This window comes from Engystomops pustulosus, chromosome 3 (assembly GCF_040894005.1).
Source record: "Engystomops pustulosus chromosome 3, aEngPut4.maternal, whole genome shotgun sequence".
In the NCBI taxonomy this organism is placed as follows: Eukaryota; Metazoa; Chordata; class Amphibia; order Anura; family Leptodactylidae; genus Engystomops; species Engystomops pustulosus.
The window spans coordinates 11,670,514-11,686,954 of record NC_092413.1 but is presented as its reverse complement, the minus strand read 5'-3'; the positions used below and the strand labels follow the sequence as shown (position 1 = coordinate 11,686,954).

Below are 16,441 nucleotides of genomic sequence, written 5' to 3'. Positions count from 1 at the left end.
TACATAGGGGGCAGTATTATAGTAGTTATATTCTTGTACATAGGGGGCAGTATTATACTAGTTATATTCTTGTACATAGGGGAAGTATTATAGTAGTTATATTCCTGTACATAGGGGGCAGTATTATAGTAGTTATATTCTTGTACATAGGGGGCAGTATTATAGTAGTTATATTCTGGTACATAGAAGGCAGTATTATAGTAGTTATATTCTTGTACATAGGGGGCAGTATTATAGTAGTTATATTCTTGTACATAGGGGGCAGTATTATAGTAGTTATATTCCTGTACATAGGGGGCAGTATTATAGTAGTTATATTCCTGTACATAGGGGGCAGTATTGTAGCAGTTATATTCTTGTACATAGGGGGCAGTATTATAGTAGCTATATTCCTGTACATAGGGGGCAGTATTATAGTAGTTATATTCCTGTACATAGGGGGCAGTATTATAGTAGTTATATTCTTGTACATAGGGGCAGTATTATAGTAGTTATATTCCTGTACAAAGGGGGCAGTATTATATAGTTATATTCTTGTACATAGGGGGCAGTATTATAGTAGTTATATTCCTGTACATAGGGGGCAGTATTATAATAGTTATTTTCTGGTACATAGGGGGCAGTATTATAGTAGTTATATTCTTGTACATAGGGGGCAGTATTATAAGTTATTTTCTGGTACATAGGGGGCAGTATTATAGTAGTTATATTCCTGTACATAGGGAGCAGTATTATAGTAGTTATATTCTTGTACATAGGGGGCAGTATTATAGTAGTTATATTCCTGTACATAGGGGGCAGTATTATAGTAGTTATATTATTGTACACAGGGGGCAGTATTATAGTAGTTATATTCCTGTACATAGGGAGCAGTATTATAGTAGTTATATTCCTGTACATAGGGGGCAGTATTATAGTAGTTATATTCTTGTACATAGGGGGCAGTATTATAGTAGTTATATTCTTGTACATAGGGGCAGTATTATAGTAGTTATATTCCTGTACATAGGGGGCAGTATTATAGTAGTTATATTCTTGTACATAGGGGGCAGTATTATAGTAGTTATATTCTTGTACATAGGGGGCAGTATTATAGTAGTTATATTCTTGTACATAGGGGGCAGTATTATAGTAGTTATATTCTTGTACATAGGGGGGCAGTATTATAGTCGTTATATTCTTGTACATAGGGGGCAGTATTATAGTAGTTATATTCTTGTACATAGGGGGCAGTATTATAGTAGTTATATTCTTGTACATAGGGGGCAGTATTATAGTAGTTATATTCTTGTACATAGGGGGCAGTATTATAGTAGTTATATTCTTGTACATAGCGGGCAGTATTATAGTAGTTATATTCTTGTACATAGGGGGGCAGTATTATAGTAGTTATATTCTTGTACATAGGGGGGCAGTATTATAGTCGTTATATTCTTGTACATAGGGGGCAGTATTATAGTAGTTATATTCTTGTACATAGGGGGCAGTATTATAGTAGTTATATTCTTGTACATACGGGGGCAGTATTATAGTAGTTATATTCTTGTACATAGAGGGCAGTATTATAGTAGTTATATTCCTGTACATAGGGGGCAGTATTATACTAGTTATATTCTTGTACATACGGGGGCAGTATTATAGTAGTTATATTCCTGTACATAGGGGGCAGTATTATAGTAGTTATATTCTTGTACATAGGGGCAGTATTATAGTAGTTACATTCTTGTACATAGGGGGCAGTATTATAGTAGTTATATTCTTGTACATAGCGGGCAGTATTATAGTAGTTATATTCTTGTACATAGGGGGGCAGTATTATAGTAGTTATATTCTTGTACATAGGGGGGCAGTATTATAGTCGTTATATTCTTGTACATAGGGGGCAGTATTATAGTAGTTATATTCTTGTACATAGGGGGCAGTATTATAGTAGTTATATTCTTGTACATACGGGGGCAGTATTATAGTAGTTATATTCTTGTACATAGAGGGCAGTATTATAGTAGTTATATTCCTGTACATAGGGGGCAGTATTATACTAGTTATATTCTTGTACATACGGGGGCAGTATTATAGTAGTTATATTCCTGTACATAGGGGGCAGTATTATAGTAGTTATATTCTTGTACATAGGGGCAGTATTATAGTAGTTACATTCTTGTACATAGGGGGCAGTATTATAGTAGTTATATTCTTGTACATAGCGGGCAGTATTATAGTAGTTATATTCTTGTACATAGGGGGGCAGTATTATAGTAGTTATATTCTTGTACATAGGGGGGCAGTATTATAGTCGTTATATTCTTGTACATAGGGGGCAGTATTATAGTCGTTATATTCTTGTACATAGGGGGCAGTATTATAGTAGTTATATTCCTGTACATAGAGGGCAGTATTATAGTAGTTATATTCTTGTACATAGAGGGCAGTATTATAGTAGTTATATTCCTGTACATAGGGGGCAGTATTATAGTAGTTATATTCTTGTACATAGGAGGCAGTATTATTGTAGTTATATTCCTGTACATAGGGGGCAGTATTATAGTAGTTATATTCCTGTACATAGGGGGCAGTAGTATAGTAGATATATTCTTGTACATAGGGGGCAGTATTATACTAGTTATATTCTTGTACATACGGGGGCAGTATTATAGTAGTTATATTCCTGTACATAGGGGGCAGTATTATAGTAGTTATATTCTTGTACATAGGGGGCAGTATTATAGTAGTTACATTCCTGTACATAGGGGGCAGTATTATAGTAGTTATATATGTGCTGGTACCTTCTCTGGGATACTGTCCTTATCTAGATTGACCAGCTTTTTGAGGAATCCTGGGTCCCCGAGGAGGAGTTTGGCTGTGGGCCAGTCGGGCTTCTGTTGCAGCAGTACACACACAGCGTTCATGACTGTCAGCACTAGGAATGGCGGGTGAGTATATACTCTGCAAAAAATATATATATTTTTAGCTCATATAATTTAAATAATTTTTATGGGTGCAATAACTCCAGAGATAGATTGATCTTTGTATATATCACTATTCAGACACTTTTAAGGCAATATGTATTAGGATTGCCATAAAAACTATAATATTTCCATGTACAGTATTTTATTATGTTTTGACAGATCCCTCCAGCCACCACTAGGGGCGCTCATGATTTATACTGCTGGTACAGAACTCAGTGGGAGCTGTATACATCTGCATGTAGTGAGCTCCCCCTAGTGGCGCTGCAGGAAGCTGCTATAACAGTTTTATGATCAGCAGAGTGAGCAGCTCAGGCCACTTTGCAGTTATAAGACTTGTACTGGGTCAGATTCCTCATCATTGGGCGAATAATCTGATTGTGTTGCAGTTCTTACTTTACTTCTGAGATGTCGGCTTTATCCAGGGAGTCGAGGGCAGATACGGCCTCCTCCAGAGCGGGCAGAACATCACTCAGCTCCTTCTGGGCTTGCTGCAAGTATAGAGATAAGGTTTTACATGCCTAGTACTTACCACTGCTGAGACTTTGTTACAATTCCATCACCTAATGCACCTAAGCACATCCCTTCTGTTCTGATAGTTTGCTACAATGTATCAGTTTGTTCTATTAATCTCATAAAGGATAAACTGTATTCATTAAATGCTCAACTGTGCAAGGTTTTAAATCTGAAAGAATCTGGATGTGGACATGAACATTTTCATACGTTAGCAGCAAGCAGAGATCTTAAAAACGGGGCATAGATTTATCCAGCGGATTTAGCCTGATCTTAAAAGTGTAGAGACAACACAAAGCACAAAGCATGGGCATGGATTTCAGCTCTGAAGCTTTAGAGAAAACCAGTCACCTCCGCATAGTCCTGCACAATCCTGGTCTCCTGCACCATCACCTCCTCCTCTTGCTGTACGATGGCTCGGACCTGCTCCACCACCACCGAATCCTTCTGCAGTTTTACCATCAATTCTTCTATCTCCTAAAAGCCAAAACAGGCAACAAGATCATCTACCCCCGGCCCTGCTATCTAATGGATCGTAGAAGTGTCCGAAGCAGAAGCCGTCATAGTGGTCTGGGCCAAATGGAAGAGGAGACACGAGCCGGCCTTGCTGTGCTACCTACCTCTGATTTCCGTTCTATCTGTGGCCCCAGGGTGACCAGTTCTTGTTGCATGATCCCAATGGAAGATGTTGCCTCCAGGAGCTTGGAGAGTCCCATGAAGAAACGATCCCTGGGAGAAGACACCAGAGGGATAAGTGAGTGCAGACAGAGGTGCAATCACTGGACGCGCCATACTGGAGATCCTATACAGGCAGTTATATACAATATAGGTTCCATAGGTTTGTTCTTAAGTTGAATTTGTATGTAAGTCGTAACTGTATATTTTATAATTGTAGATCCAGACAAAAAATTGTTTTGCCCCAGCGACAATTGGAGTTTCAAAATTTTTTTGGACCAAGAATTATCAATAAAAATTCATTAGACACCTTACAGCTGATCATTGCAGTCTGGGACTATAGTAACATCCAGAGAGGTCACCAGAGGTCAGAGGGGTCTGTCTGTAACTAGGCATCGTCTGTAAGTCGGGTGTCGTTAAGTAGGGGACCGCCTGTATAGGAATCCCCCTTACATACACGTGTGACTAATCACCTGTCCTCCATAAGCTTCTGCTTCTTCGCGTGCAGGATGTGTGTGAAGGTGTCTATGAAGCTCAGGTAGGTCTGCGGAGTGACATAGTAGCGCCGTCTCGTCTCCTCCTGGTATTGCGCCACTTTGCTCGAAACGCTGTTATGAATGGCGACGCAAACCTGCGCGATGTGACCCTAGATAGACACAAAATACAGACTGAAAGTTTTCCACTGAGAGGACGACCGCCCCAAAAGTTTGCAAGAACGTTTTCTCGAAGCGCCATCAGAAATCCATGTCCGGATCTATGTCTCCGTGGTAACAGACTACAAACAAACCCTGTGTAGTCTGATCCTGGGGTCACGTTCCGCAGATCTTACCTTGTTCTCGTGCACCACATCCTGCTGGGTAATAAAGGTATCGGCCACACTGAGAAGAGCCTCCTGGGGCCACCCGTCGTACCAGTCTATGGTGCAGCAGTTCACCAGAGACGGATGTGTCCGGCACCGCTCCCGGAAACTCTGTCCTGCTGGACTCACAGCCAGAACCAAGTGGAGATTACAACGCACCCTCTGCAGGGAAGAGTAAGAAAACACGTCTCATACACAATAATGTAGCAATTTTCTATTACTCTGTTTTTCCTCCTGGGAATGTATGAAGAAACTGACAAATGGGTGTAACCATTTCCCATTGTGAAAGGGGGCGTGTCCCTTCACATTTGGCCTTTATTGGACATCTTGAAATTGGAAGGGACATGCCTCCAATTGGTGACACCCAGTTGTCAAAACATTCTTACATTTCCAGTAGATATAATAGAGGAACGGCACTGAACTTTTCTACTTTGGGCATGAGTTTTTTGCCATTTTAAGATCTCTGCTTGCTGTCATTGTATGAAAACATTCTATTTACATCCAGAGACGGCCAAGACCGTAGAAGCTACTGTTAGAAAACAGAAACTGTTGTATCCAGTCGAGGCAATCAGCTGACATTTGTTACAATGTGGTGGTACAACACAAGGGAAGTCCAAATTGTTTATCTCACAAATTATTGGGATGGATAAAAGTGTAACAAACCCTCAGCTGTGAAAAGTTATATCAGGATTGTAAAGAAAAACGTCCTCATTCAGTGACATATGGTGATAAACGGAAAGTCTATCAGAAAGTTGTAGTGATTGAACTATATGCACAGAAAGTAAGTGCCCCCCTACCTGCAGGAAGAAGTCCAGCAGGGACTGGGGGCTGTCAGACATATTGGCCTCCGCAGCCTCGGCTTTCAGCTCTACCAGGAGCCCGTCCAGCTCGTCTTTATCAAACAGATCAGGAACTTCTCCCAAGTTCAGGATGCAGGTGATGTCTTCTAAGAAGGAGTCCTGAGAAAGACAGACGACCCAGTGATGCCGGAACCTCATATCCGAGGAGATCCGGACCCACAAACATCTAATGTCTGATACAAGAAAGATCCTGAGCTCCTCACCTGAATGATATCAGATCCTCGGATAAGGAGAACCGCACTCTGTCCCCGCAGTCCTGCCTCCTTATACACCTTCTTCACATCTTCCCTGAACTCCGCGTGACTGTAACCCTGCGTCACCAACAGCCGGAACAGCTTACAACCCGATATATAACAGGACAGAGCAGCGATGCTGGACTTCCCCGTACCATCCAGACCGACCTGCCCAATCACAGAGGAGGGAGGATCCAAAAATATCAGTATAATACAGGATGTAACTCAGTACAGGATAAGTAATGTCATGTATGTACACAGTGACTGCACCAGCAGCAGAATAGTGAGTGCAGCTCTGGGGTATAATACAGGATGTAACTCAGGATCAGTACAGGATAAGTAATGTCATGTATATACACAGTGACTGTACCAGCAGCAGAATAGTGGGTGCAGCTCTGGGGTATAATACAGGGTGTAACTCAGGATCAGTACAGGATAAGTAATGTCATGTATGTACACAGTGACTGCACCAGCAGCAGAATAGTGAGTGCAGCTCTGGGGTATAATACAGGATGTAACTCAGGATCAGTTCAGGATAAGTAATGTCATGTATGTACACAGTGACTGCACCAGCAGCAGAATAGTGAGTGCAGCTCTGGGGTATAATACAGGATGTAACTCAGGATCAGTACAGGATAAGTAATGTCATGTATGTACACAGTGACTGTACCAGCAGCAGAATAGTGAGTGCAGCTCTGGGGTATAATACAGGATGTAACTCCGGATCAGTACAGGATAAGTAATGTCATGTATGTACACAGTGACTGCACCAGTAGCAGAATAGTGAGTGCAGCTCTGGGGTATAATACAGGATGTAACTCAGGATCAGTACAGGATAAGTAATGTCATGTATGTACACAGTGACTGCACCAGCAGCAGAATAGTGAGTGCAGCTCTGGGGTATAATACAGGATGTAACTCAGGATCAGTACAGGATAAGTAATGTCATGTATGTACACAGTGACTGCACCAGCAGCAGAATAGTGAGTGCAGCTCTGGGGTATAATACAGGATGTAACTCAGGATCAGTACAGGATAAGTAATGTCATGTATGTGCACAGTGACTGCACCAGCAGCAGAATAGTGAGTGCAGCTCTGGTGTATAATACAGGATGTAACTCAGGATCAGTACAGGATAAGTAATGCCATGTATGTACACAGTGACTGCACCAGCAGCAGAATAGTGAGTGCAGCTCTGGGGTATAATACATGATGTAACTCAGGATCAGTACAGGATAAGTAATGTCATGTATGTACACAGTGACTGCACCAGCAGCAGAATAGTGAGTGCAGCTCTGGGGTATAATACAGGATGTAACTCAGGATCAGTACAGGATAAGTAATGTCATGTATGTACACAGTGACTGCACCAGCAGCAGAATAGTGAGTGCAGCTCTGGGGTATAATACAGGATGTAACTCAGGATCAGTACAGGATAAGTAATGTCATGTATGTACACAGTGACTGCACCAGCAGCAGAATAGTGAGTGCAGCTCTGGGGTATAATACAGGATGTAACTCAGGATCAGTACAGGATAAGTAATGTCATGTATGTACACAGTGACTGCACCAGCAGCAGAATAGTGAGTGCAGCTCTGGTGTATAATACAGGATGTAACTCAGGATCAGTACAGGATAAGTAATGCCATGTATGTACACAGTGACTGCACCAGCAGCAGAATAGTGAGTGCAGCTCTGGGGTATAATACAGGATGTAACTCAGGATCAGTACAGGATAAGTAATGTCATGTATGTACACAGTGACTGCACCAGCAGCAGAATAGTGAGTGCAGCTCTGGGGTATAATACAGGATGTAACTCAGGATCAGTACAGGATAAGTAATGTCATGTATGTACACAGTGACAGCACCAGCAGCAGAATAGTGAGTGCAGCTCTGGGGTATAATACATGATGTAACTCAGGATCAGTACAGGATAACTAATGTCATGTATGTACACAGTGACTGCACCAGCAGCAGAATAGTGAGTGCAGCTCTGGAGTATAATACAGGATGTAACCCAGGATCAGTACAGGATATGTAATGTCATGTATGTACACAGTGACTGCACCAGCAGCAGAATAGTGAGTGCAGCTCTGGGATATAATACAGGATGTAACTCAGGATCAGTACAGGATAAGTAATGTCATGTATGTACACAGTGACTGCACCAGCAGCAGAATAGTGAGTGCAGCTCTGGGGTATAATACAGGATGTAACTCAGGATCAGTACAGGATAAGTAATGTCATGTATGTACACAGTGACTGCACCAGCAGCAGAATAGTGAGTGCAGCTCTGGGGTATAATACAGGATGTAACTCAGGATCAGTACAGGATAAGTAATGTCATGTATGTACACAGTGACTGCACCAGCAGCAGAATAGTGAGTGCAGCTCTGGAGTATAATACAGGATGTAACTCAGGATCAGTACAGGATAAGTAATGTCATGTATGTACACAGTGACTGCACCAGCAGCAGAATAGTGAGTGCAGCTTTGGGGTATAATACAGGATCAGTATATATTATGGTACATGTCTTACCATCATCATGTGGCTCCCCGGTTGTCTGAACACGCGTGTGGCCCTGGTCATGTGCTGGACGGCCTCCATGAAGAAGACGTATGTGTCCTGCAGAGGAGATGACAATGTCAGAGTCTGCGCTTTGTCAGGGCTGAGATAAGTCGTAGCTGCAGACACTGACCCCTGCGATGGCTGAGCTCATCCTCATCTTCATCCGATACTCGTCCAGTTTGGACACGAGCTGCTTGTGACTTGTCACGGGACGATACACCCGACTTTTTGCTGCTGAATCCAAATCCAAGAAATCGACAAACTCCACTGGATCCTTCATCAGTTTTCCCGCTGGCCAAGAAATCTATGGAGAACAAGAAGAAGCATCGGGGGCCTATAGGTGAGGACGGGACTGCGGATCGTAGGTGGGAGGATGAATATGAGAGACTGGAGAGGCGGGGTCCACAGCAGCGCAGTGTATTACCGGAGCATCGATAAACCCCGCCCCCGAGGAACGCTTAATCCCTATTATCCATTGCAGTGAATCTCTACACACCTTGAAGTAATTCAGAATCTCCTCAGACAGATACTGGTAGAAGTTCTCTCTGTCTCCTGCGTCTACAAGACGGTCATGAAATATTCGAGTTGTCTCGTGCACGAGGAGCTGGGCTGCCAAATCCTTGGTGATGATGACGGATTCGTTGGCCTGGAATAGCCCCTGCAGGACCTGGAGGACAGCGAGGAATGTGTATTACTACACACAGGATTACAGAGAAGATGTATGAGAATCTGGCTGTCTGCAGTCACCACTAGGGGGAGCCCAAGAGCTTATTGTATACAATGTGCACACAGAATTACACAGTATGATCCTGAGCGCCCCCTAGTGGTGGCTGCATGTTATATGCAGAGGATTTAGAGCGGTGACTTCTCCTTTAAGGTCACACATCGCTTGGATTTATCAGAATGAGGTTTTAGCTATGAATATAACCCATAGTCAGTACCTTGAAGAGGTCCCTCAGGTTGAAGGTGTAGTGGCACTTGGCGGGGGTGGGCCGCATGCTGTGACACGTCCTGTAGTAGATGGCGATCGCACAGGAGGATAATAGACTGCAGCATTTCTGGATTTCGGCGAGAAAATTATGTCGCAAAAGAAATGATCCCAATTGGACCTGAAGAAGGAGACGAGATCCCTATAGTGTCAGGATGTTATGAGTGATCGGGTCTATGTTATTGCTGGCACAGACCGTTCACTGCAGCCCATCTGTCCGTCAGCTTAGCTGTGTAGACTGCAGAGTCATCTCATCATCAGGATGAAAGGGAGAATGTGCTACTATAAGCAGGGTCCTCTCTCCTGTAGAGTGTAAGCTCTTATGGGCAGAGTCCTCTCTCCTGTAGAGTGTAAGCTCTTATGTGCAGGGTCCTCTCTCCTGTAGAGTGTAAGCTCTTATGTGCAGGGTCCTCTCTCCTGTAGAGTGTAAGCTCTTATGGGCAGGTCCTCTCTCCTGTAGAGTGTAAGCTCTTATGGGCAGGGTCCTCTCTCCTGTAGAGTGTAAGCTCTTATGGGCAGGGTCCTCTCTCCTGTAGAGTGTCAGCTCTTATGGGCAGGGACCCCTCTCCTGTAGAGTGTAAGCTCTTATGGGCAGGGTCCTCTCTCCTGTAGAGTATAAGCTCTTATGGGCAGGGTCCTCTCTCCTGTAGAGTGTAAGCTCTTATGGGCAGGGACCCCTCTCCTGTAGAGTGTAAGCTCTTATGGGCAGGGTTCTATCTCCTGTAGTGTAAGCTCTTATGGGCAGGGACCCCTCTCCTGTAGAGTGTAAGCTCTTATGGGCAGGGACCCCTCTCCTGTAGAGTGTAAGCTCTTATGGGCAGGGTCCTCTCTCCTGTAGAGTGTAAGCTCTTATGGGCAGGGTCCTCTCTCCTGTAGAGTGTAAGCTCTTATGGGCAGGGTCCTCTCTCCTGTAGAGTGTAAGCTCTTATGGGCAGGGTCCTCTCTCCTGTAGAGTATAAGCTCTTATGGGCAGGGTCCTCTCTCCTGTAGAGTGTAAGCTCTTATGGGCAGTGTCCTCTCTCCTGTAGGGTGTAAGCTCTTATGGGCAGTGTCCTCTCTCCTGTAGAGTGTAAGCTCTTATGGTCAGGTTCCTCTCTCCTGTAGAGTGTAAGCTCTTATGGGCAGGGTCCTTTCTCCTGTAGAGTGTAAGCTCTTATGGGCAGGGTCCTCTCTCCTGTAGAGTGTAAGCTCTTATGGGCAAGGTCCTCTCTCCTGTAGAGCGTAAGCTCTTATGGGCAGTGTCCTCTCTCCTGTACAGTGTAAGCTCTTATGGGCAGGGTCCACTCTCCTGTAGAGTGTAAGCTCTTATGGGCAGTGTCCTCTCTCCTGTAGAATATAAGCTCTTATGGGCAGGGTCCTCTCTCCTGTAGAGTGTAAGCTCTTATGGGCAGGGACCTCTCTCCTGTAGAGTGTAAGCTCTTATGGGCAGGGTCCTCTCTCCTGTAGAGTGTAAGCTCTTATGGTCAGGTTCCTCTCTCCTGTAGAGTGTCAGCTCTTATGAGGAGGGAACTCTCTCCTGTAGAGTGTAAGCTCTTATGGGCAGTGTCCTCTCTCCTGTAGAGTGTCAGCTCTTATGGGCAGGGTTCTATCTCCTGTAGAGTGTAAGCTCTTATGGTCAGGTTCCTCTCTCCTGTAGAGTGTAAGCTCTTATGGGCAGGGTCCTCTCTCCTGTAGAGTGTAAGCTCTTATGGGCAGGGTCCTCTCTCCTGTAGAGTGTAAGCTCTTATGGGCAGAGTCCTCTCTCCTGTAGAGTGTAAGCTCCTATGGGCAGAGTTCTCTCTCCTGTAGAGTGTAAGCTCCTATGGGCAGGGTCTTCCCTCCTGTAGAGTGTAAGCTCTTATGGGCAGTGACATCTATCCTGTAGAGTGTAAGCTCTTATGGGCAGGATCCTCTCTCCTGTAGAGTGTAAGCTCTTATGGGCAGGGACCTCTCTCCTGTAGATTGTGAGCTCTTATGGGCAGGGTCCTCTCTCCTGTAGAGTGTAAGCTCTTATGGGCAGGGTCCTCCCTCCTGTAGAGTGTCAGCTCTTATGGGCAGAGTCCTCTCTCCTGTAGAGTGTAAGCTCTTATGGGCAGAGTCCTCTCTCCTGTAGAGTGTAAGCTCTTATGGGCAGAGTCCTCTCTCCTGTAGAGTGTAAGCTCTTATGGGCAGGGTCCTCTCTCCTGTAGAGTGTAAGCTCTTATGGGCAGGGTCCTCTCTCCTGTAGAGTGTAAGCTCTTATGGGCAGGGTCCTCTCTCCTGTAGAGTGTAAGTTCTTATGGGCAGGGTCCTCTCTCCTGTAGAGTGTAAGTTCTTATGGGCAGGGTCCTCTCTCCTGTACAGTGTAAGCTCTTATGGGCAGGGTCCTCTCTCCTGTAGAGTGTAAGTTCTTATGGGCAGGGTCCTCTCTCCTGTACAGTGTAAGCTCTTATGGGCAGTGTCCTCTCTCCTGTAGAGTGTCAGCTCTTATGGGCAGGGTTCTATCTCCTGTAGAGTGTAAGCTCTTATGGTCAGGTTCCTCTCTCCTGTAGAGTGTAAGCTCTTATGGACAGGGTCCTCTCTCCTGTAGAGTGTAAGTTCTTATGGGCAGGGTCCTCTCTCCTGTAGAGTGTAAGCTCTTATGGGCAGGGTCCTCTCTCCTGTAGGGTGTAAGCTCTTATGTGCAGAGACCTCTCTCCTGTAGAGTGTAAGCTCTTATGGTCAGGTTCCTCTCTCCTGTAGAGTGTCAGCTCTTATGGGCAGGGTCCTCTCTCCTGTAGAGTGTAAGCTCTTATGGGCAGGGTCCTCTCTCCTGTAGAGTGTAAGCTCTTATGTGCAGGGTCCTCTCTCCTGTAGAGTGTAAGCTCTTATGGAGAGGGACCTCTCTCCTGTAGAGTGTAAGCACTTATGGGCAGGGTCCTCTCTCCTGTAGAGTGTAAGCTCTTATGGGCAGGGTCCTCTCTCCTGTAGAGTGTAAGCTCTTATGTGCAGGGTCCTCTCTCCTGTAGAGTGTAAGCTCTTATGGAGAGGGACCTCTCTCCTGTAGAGTGTAAGCTCTTATGGGCAGGGACCTCTCTCCTGTAGAGTGTAAGCTCTTATGGGCAGGGTCCTCTCTCCTGTGGAGTGTAAGCTCTTATGGGCAGAGTCTTGTCTCCTGTAGAGTGTCAGCTCTTATGGGCAGGGTCCTCTCTCCTGTGGAGTGTAAGCTCTTATGGGCAGAGTCCTGTCTCCTGTAGAGTGTCAGCTCTTATGGGCAGGGTCCCCTTCCCCTTATATTATCATTACATTCAGCATTATGGTTTTGATGCTGTGAGAACCGGATTGTTCATGACCCATTGATATAAATCAACAGGGGGCAGCGATGTGAAGCTACTGCCCTGCAGAGAACATGAGACATTCTATCAAATTAAACGGACCTAAAACACAGTACAAAGAATACCTTTACATTACTTCTACATTGTGAAACAGACATCACTGCGTTGCCTCTATGTACAATCTGCAATAATTTTGTCCTGGAGTTTAGCATTTTGTGATTGGCATCAATATGTTTTTATATGGCGCCTCCCTAGTCTGCTGGCTGCATGTGGTATTACACGTCAGTCTCTCCCCGATTACCTGGAATATATGTTGTAGCGCCTGGACGGAGGGGTGCGGCAGGGTCAGCATGCAGAAGTGCTTCAGGAGTCGGGGGCTGACCTCGCTGCGGCCTCCACCAGGGGGCGCACATGCTGCGACCAGGGTGGTGTCCTGGATGTCCTGTGGGAGACAATGGAGCAGTCAGTATGCAGGACCCCTGCAGAGCCGGCGATGGACTGAAGAATAGTCACAGGCATCGACCTACCTTCCATGTAAGTGACTTTGTGTCATAGAAGCCGCCAAGTTCTAGAAACTGCCGCATCATCTCCAGGGGCGGCTGAGCGCCGTATTCTTCTGGCACCGGCATATTCAGATCATCAATGAATACGGCCACCTAAGAACGAGACCAAATATTAGCAAAACTCTCACGGTCATTTATACTGGTGACCCCAACGACCAGCTCTAAACTGTCCAGAAACCGAGAGGAAAGTGTTCAATTTCTCTGCAGCGCCTCCACAGGAGCAATAAGGTATTACACAGGATCTCATTAGAATCTACATATAGGGGCAGATTTACTTACCCGGTCCATTCGCGATGCAGCGGCGCGTTCTCTGCGGTGGATTCGGGTCTTCCGGCGATTCACTAAGGCAATTCCTCCACCGTCCACCAGGTGGCGATGCTGCGCTGAAAAGCATCGGAACGCGCTGGAGTTCACCGAGCCGGGCTGAGTGAAGGTAAGTGCAAGCTCCGCTACAGATTTTTTATTTTTTTTAAATGCGGCGGTTTTTTGAATCTGTCAGGTTTTCGTTCGGCCACGCCCCCCGATTTCCGTCGCGTGCATGCCGGTGCCGATGCGCCACAATCCGATCGCGTGCGCCAAATTCCCTGGGCAATTCAGGGGAAATCGGCGCAAATCGGAAATATTTGGGTAACACGTCGGGAAAACGTGAATCGGGCCCTTAGTAAATGACCCCCAATGTGCGGAGATGCTGGGTCCCCCAGAGAGAGACGCGTCAAAGATAGTTCAAGTGAAGACCCCAAATTCTATGAACTTCCATCCAAGCCTGGAATTATCCGTATCAGTAAATCAGAAAATACGGGAAAAGACAGAATTTACTGGAGCACTGGACACAACACTCAGTAGTGGAAGGAAGGGATAGAGGTTCTTACTTGCTTGTTCCTTGGTGCCCCCAGGGTGTCCCGGCTCTTCTTCACCAGTTTGCTGAGGATTTGGCTCTGGATCCTGGCGGCGCCGGTGTGTGGTCCTAACTGCACCCCAGACACCAGGAGATGTCTCACTCCCCGAGAGCCGGACTCCACGTCACACACCAGACCGTCCGAGACCATCTCCGAGAGAGACGCATCTATGGGAAACACATCTACTGTCATGTGACTGACTGAGATAGATAGATAGATATGAGATAGATAGATATGAGATAGATAGATATGAGATAGATATGAGAGAGATAGATAGATATGAGATAGATAGATATGAGAGAGATAGATAGATAGATAGATATGAGATAGATAGATAGATATGAGATAGTTATGAGATAGATAGATATGAGATAGATAGATAGATATGAGATAGATAGATAGATATGAGATAGATAGATATGAGATAGATATGAGATAGATAGATAGATATGAGAGAGAGAGATAGATATGAGATAGTTATGAGATAGATAGATAGATATGAGATAGATAGATAGATATGAGATAGTTATGAGATAGATAGATAGATATGAGATAGATAGATAGATATGAGATAGTTATGAGATAGATAGATAGATATGAGAGAGATAGATATGAGATAGATAGATAGATAGATATGAGATAGATAGATATGAGATAGATAGATAGATATGAGATAGATAGATAGATAAATATGAGATAGATAGATAGATAGGAGATAGATAGATAGATAGGAGATAGATAGATAGGAGATAGATAGATAGGAGATAGATATGAGATAGATAGATAGATATGAGATAGATAGATAGATAGATAGATAGATATGAGATAGATAGATAGATATGAGATAGTTATGAGATAGATAGATAGATAGATAGATATGAGATAGATAGATAGATATGAGATAGTTATGAGATAGATAGATAGATATGAGATAGTTATGAGATAGATAGATAGTTATGAGATAGATAGATAGATATGAGATAGATATGAGATAGTTATGAGATAGATAGATATGAGATATATGAGAAATATAATATAGATAGATAGGAGATAGATATAATATAGATAGATAGATATAATATAGATAGATAGGAGATACCATCCATGGATAATGTTAAATCTTCTTCTTCGGCTCTGGACACTGCTGTTAGTGATGTAATATTCTGTAAGAGACTGATGACATCACATAATGTTACTTTGTATCAGTGATGAGGACGGCAGCATTTTATACTGTAGGAAATGTGCAGCTTCCAGTTCAGACAGGGGGTAGCAGCCATTGCAGCAGCTATGGGGCCCACAGTGTCAGGGGGCCCGGACATCTATTGTGGTATTGGGGGTGAATATGCTATTTGTGATGTGTATATGCTGCATGTCTGTATATATGATGCATGGGTGTATATGGTAGTGTATGTGTGTATAATACTGGCCCCATTCAGAAGTCGGCTATGGGGCCCCTGAGTCCAGAGCTCAGATGGTGGAACATTTTACACTCTGTAATCAATCTGCGTTCCCATTTACCGTACGATCTCCTGACCTTATTAGTTCGATACATCGAAGCACAGGAGTGTCCCCAGCCATGAGAACAATGGATCTTACACACGTTACATACATTTACCTCATTTTTCTGGACTCATTAGATAACAGAATATCCCCGAGCACAGTCCCGGCTCGTACAGAGAGGCCGCCAGGTCTCTGGAGCTTTTCCAGCATATTTTGCACTAATGTTGATTTTCCAACTCCGGAGTCACCTGCATGTGATGAACGAGATCACAGAGTAAAAGCGGGGGTTACACTTTGTGTAGTCGTAGTCAGGTGCGGAATAATAGTAATACATATAGGGGTAGGCTTCCTTTTAGGACACGTTAGGCCATCACTGAGGACATAATCCTGGGGTACTATGTACCTGTCATAATGTATGCGGCTCATCAGCAGTCGGCTCCCCCTAGTGGTGGCTGACGGCAACCAGAATCTACTTCAACCCTTTTTACAGTAGAAAAACCTGAGCCAACGCTATATACAGCGTCCGTGATCAAAGATCATTCTGATCA

The 16,441-nt window shown here is 44.4% G+C and overlaps 1 protein-coding gene across 4 annotated transcripts in view; it reads right to left on the bottom strand.

Annotated features, from left to right (window-relative positions):
- DNAH14 (dynein axonemal heavy chain 14) overlaps nt 1-16,441 on the bottom strand; it is a 153,971-nt gene that overhangs the window by 37,838 nt on the left and 99,692 nt on the right. For all 4 annotated transcript variants that reach the window (XM_072140043.1, XM_072140044.1, XM_072140045.1 and 1 more), the window contains exons 46-62: nt 16,009-16,141; nt 15,493-15,566; nt 14,367-14,560; nt 13,462-13,590; nt 13,236-13,376; nt 9,616-9,783; nt 9,171-9,341; nt 8,805-8,978; nt 8,645-8,731; nt 6,074-6,271; nt 5,808-5,969; nt 4,981-5,172; nt 4,625-4,797; nt 4,097-4,205; nt 3,828-3,953; nt 3,360-3,454; nt 2,784-2,943 (exon numbers count right to left, since the gene is read on the bottom strand). In XM_072140043.1, the coding sequence (XP_071996144.1) occupies nt 2,784-2,943; nt 3,360-3,454; nt 3,828-3,953; nt 4,097-4,205; nt 4,625-4,797; nt 4,981-5,172; nt 5,808-5,969; nt 6,074-6,271; nt 8,645-8,731; nt 8,805-8,978; nt 9,171-9,341; nt 9,616-9,783; nt 13,236-13,376; nt 13,462-13,590; nt 14,367-14,560; nt 15,493-15,566; nt 16,009-16,141 (2,486 nt within the window). The remainder of the gene's footprint in view (nt 1-2,783; nt 2,944-3,359; nt 3,455-3,827; nt 3,954-4,096; nt 4,206-4,624; nt 4,798-4,980; nt 5,173-5,807; nt 5,970-6,073; nt 6,272-8,644; nt 8,732-8,804; nt 8,979-9,170; nt 9,342-9,615; nt 9,784-13,235; nt 13,377-13,461; nt 13,591-14,366; nt 14,561-15,492; nt 15,567-16,008; nt 16,142-16,441) is intronic.